At 36.7% G+C, this 2,754-nt stretch overlaps 1 protein-coding gene across 1 annotated transcript; it reads left to right on the forward strand.

Moving 5' to 3' along the window:
* Nucleotides 1-999: 999 nt before the first annotated feature.
* LOC149149489 (uncharacterized) lies at nt 1,000-1,974 on the forward strand. Its single transcript, XM_089441535.1, has one exon. It carries the CDS (start codon nt 1,421-1,423, stop codon nt 1,874-1,876), a length of 456 nt encoding a protein of 151 aa, XP_089297661.1. The 5' UTR covers nt 1,000-1,420; the 3' UTR covers nt 1,877-1,974.
* The last annotated feature ends 780 nt before the right edge of the window (nt 1,975-2,754 follow it).

Consider the following 2,754-nt stretch of genomic DNA (forward strand, 5'->3'; position numbering starts at 1 on the left):
ATTGCATGTAGTTCATCTCTCTAAACACAGGTATTCCAGTGCGTAAATGCTCCTATAATGATGACTTCATTGGAGATGGATACTCATAGGGAAATGCAGTTTTTACGTCATGGAAGAATTTTGTATATGTATAAATTTTGGTAAAAAGGTCTTGATACTTCACTATAAAATTGGATTTAATCCTTCAATCAATTATTTGGTTAGATTTGTACAGAATTTTCATTGTCCAAATTTAATTAGATTTATGTGAAGCTTTCACTGTGTAGAAAACTACTTATTCTTAAAAATAAAAATAAAAAATCTGCACATTGATTGTTTACACAAACAAAGCTCCGCATGTGATGCGAGAGCCATACTCATAGCTAATCCTTATGGGATGTTGTGCACAGCTATGGCTATAGTGCATATTAGTATGGGACTTGGCACTCCTTTGGAACAACAAAAATGTCTCATTTTACCTTCTGAAATATCAAACGTGTGTGGAGCTTTCACGGTTACCTTTACTGTTATATCTTATAATTAAAACAAAAACACCTACCTTACCTTAATTTATATGCTATGATCAACAAACATTTTCTGAATAAGGATATGAAATTTTTTTACTTATGGGTAATGTGAAGTCCAAAAAATTTAACGGTTAATCAAAGCACTTAGTTGTTTGACAAAAGTTGGCTATCTCTATTCGAGGCTTTGAAGGCTTGGTGTTTTGGTCAACATCTTATGAGATAACCCATTTGGTCATCACAAGTTAATAAATGAGGTAGCATAGCTAAGTCCGTGAGGTTGAAATGGAATTATTGAGTATATGACACGTGGTCTAAGGACAAAACGATCGAATCAGTCCACGTATGCATTCTTATCACCCTACTCATATCATAATCGATATTGAAAATAATTATGTTCTATTAATCGTGATCCATTTGAATCCTTAAGCCAAAGAGCAAAGGAAATATTCAAGCTGACATGCCATTAGTCTTGCTTTCAGGTGATACTCTTTGACCCTGTGACTCTCTCCCGCTCTGTAAGACCCCTTGGACCATAGAAAAGATTCAATAGTAATTGCCCATAGTTTTAATTGTCGTTTCAAATAATACATTTCTGTACTAGATTCTACAACCATTTGTGCGGATCAGATCTACGAGCCCCCATACCGATCAGACCACCGCCATGCGACTACCGCCACATCGAACTTTCTTTCACGTGGATCCCTCCCTTCTTCGCCACTCTTCTTGTTTTATTGTGATACCAAATATATTTTGCAATCTATTCCCGAATCCCAATTCCCCATCTATCTATATAAACCCCTATTTCTATAATCGAATCTGCAACTTGTTGAGCAGTACCAGGAATTGAGTTGTGGTAGCAAAGGTTTTTTTTTTCATAAGCCGTGAGATTCGAACAGGCGCCTTCAACCAGGCAAATGTCTAGTGTTGTTAGGAAGCCAAGAGAAATGGCTGCAAGCCAAAGTCGTGGTGGTGCTGCTGTTGAATTTGTGCAGGAAAGTTCGTTTGAATTGATGGAGAAACATGACGACGAAGCGGCCGAGGTTCGATCCTTGGTCTCTCAGCCCGAGCGGCGGCCTCTCAGCCGATTGCAGAAGCGGGCGTCGGCTAAAATGCAGTTAAAAAGGTTGTCCCCGGATTTGATGGGATTCTCTTGCAGGAGCCCAATTCCTTTGTTATCTCCAATCCTGCAGTCGCCACTGGGAATGGAAGATCTTGAGAGGTTGGTGCTTACCGAAGAACCTGGAAAACAAAACCCAGAAGCAGAAGAAAGGTTAGTCATTGCTGCTGTGATTCCAACGAATGGATGGCAACACCCCGCAGCGCCATTTTTTGGCCAGAGGGTTTGCTCCTTTTCCTATTGTTTTGTATAATCTGTGTATTCCACACCGTCGTATATTCACTTCTGTATGGTGGCGTTTATTCAGCCTGAGGGATTATATTAATTTGCTACCAGTTGTATTTAGTGTGACTTTTTTGAAAATTGTAAGTTGTTTTTAGTGAGATTTTTTTGGACTTTTTGATACTGGAATCGATTGAAAAATTTAAGGTGAAATTTTGATTTCTGTTATTTAAATTAGTTTTTTGACTTTATATAGATTCAGCACATTAAAAAACCCTTAAAACACTTTGATTGCACAAGATTACTTGTCAATTTCAATAAATTCCTGCAAAATTTTAAAAAAATTTAACTGAAAAACAAACCATAAAAACTTTAAAAAAATCACAATAAATACAACTCCCTAAAACTCCCTACAATAAAGGCCAGACATGTCTCCGAAATGGGGACCATTAATTCTGGAATGTATTGAGTGGCAGTAAGCTCACGGTTCCCACGTTGATGTTTCAAAGTTCAGAAATAACGGCAATGAGCATGTTGTTTTATGATTCAGAGTTCATTCGTTTTAACGGTGGAAAATCGTCTTGTTTTTCACTTTAATTTGTTTTCACTAATAAAATATTTATTTTAAAAATCATTCAAATTCAATAAATATATGTATCAACTATAGATGCACGATGAAGACTTTGCAAAAAAAAAAAAGGTTTAATCGAGAATTGATTCCACGCATATCGGATAATTCGGGCAAGTTTCTAGACAAGAACTAATGAACCTGTCCAGATTCAATATTTGGAACTCTGTGGAACTCATAGAATTCTTTCGCAACAGTTGCAATTGGATCTACAGATTCTGGATACTTCTGTTCCAATTTCCAGAATAATAAAAGCAATTGAAATGGTCGGTTGCCCTTAT

Source organism: Pinus tabuliformis, chromosome 9 (assembly GCF_031772625.1).
Source record: "Pinus tabuliformis cultivar Carrire ecotype Pingquan chromosome 9, CPIR1, whole genome shotgun sequence".
NCBI classification, from domain to species: domain Eukaryota; kingdom Viridiplantae; phylum Streptophyta; class Pinopsida; order Pinales; family Pinaceae; genus Pinus; species Pinus tabuliformis.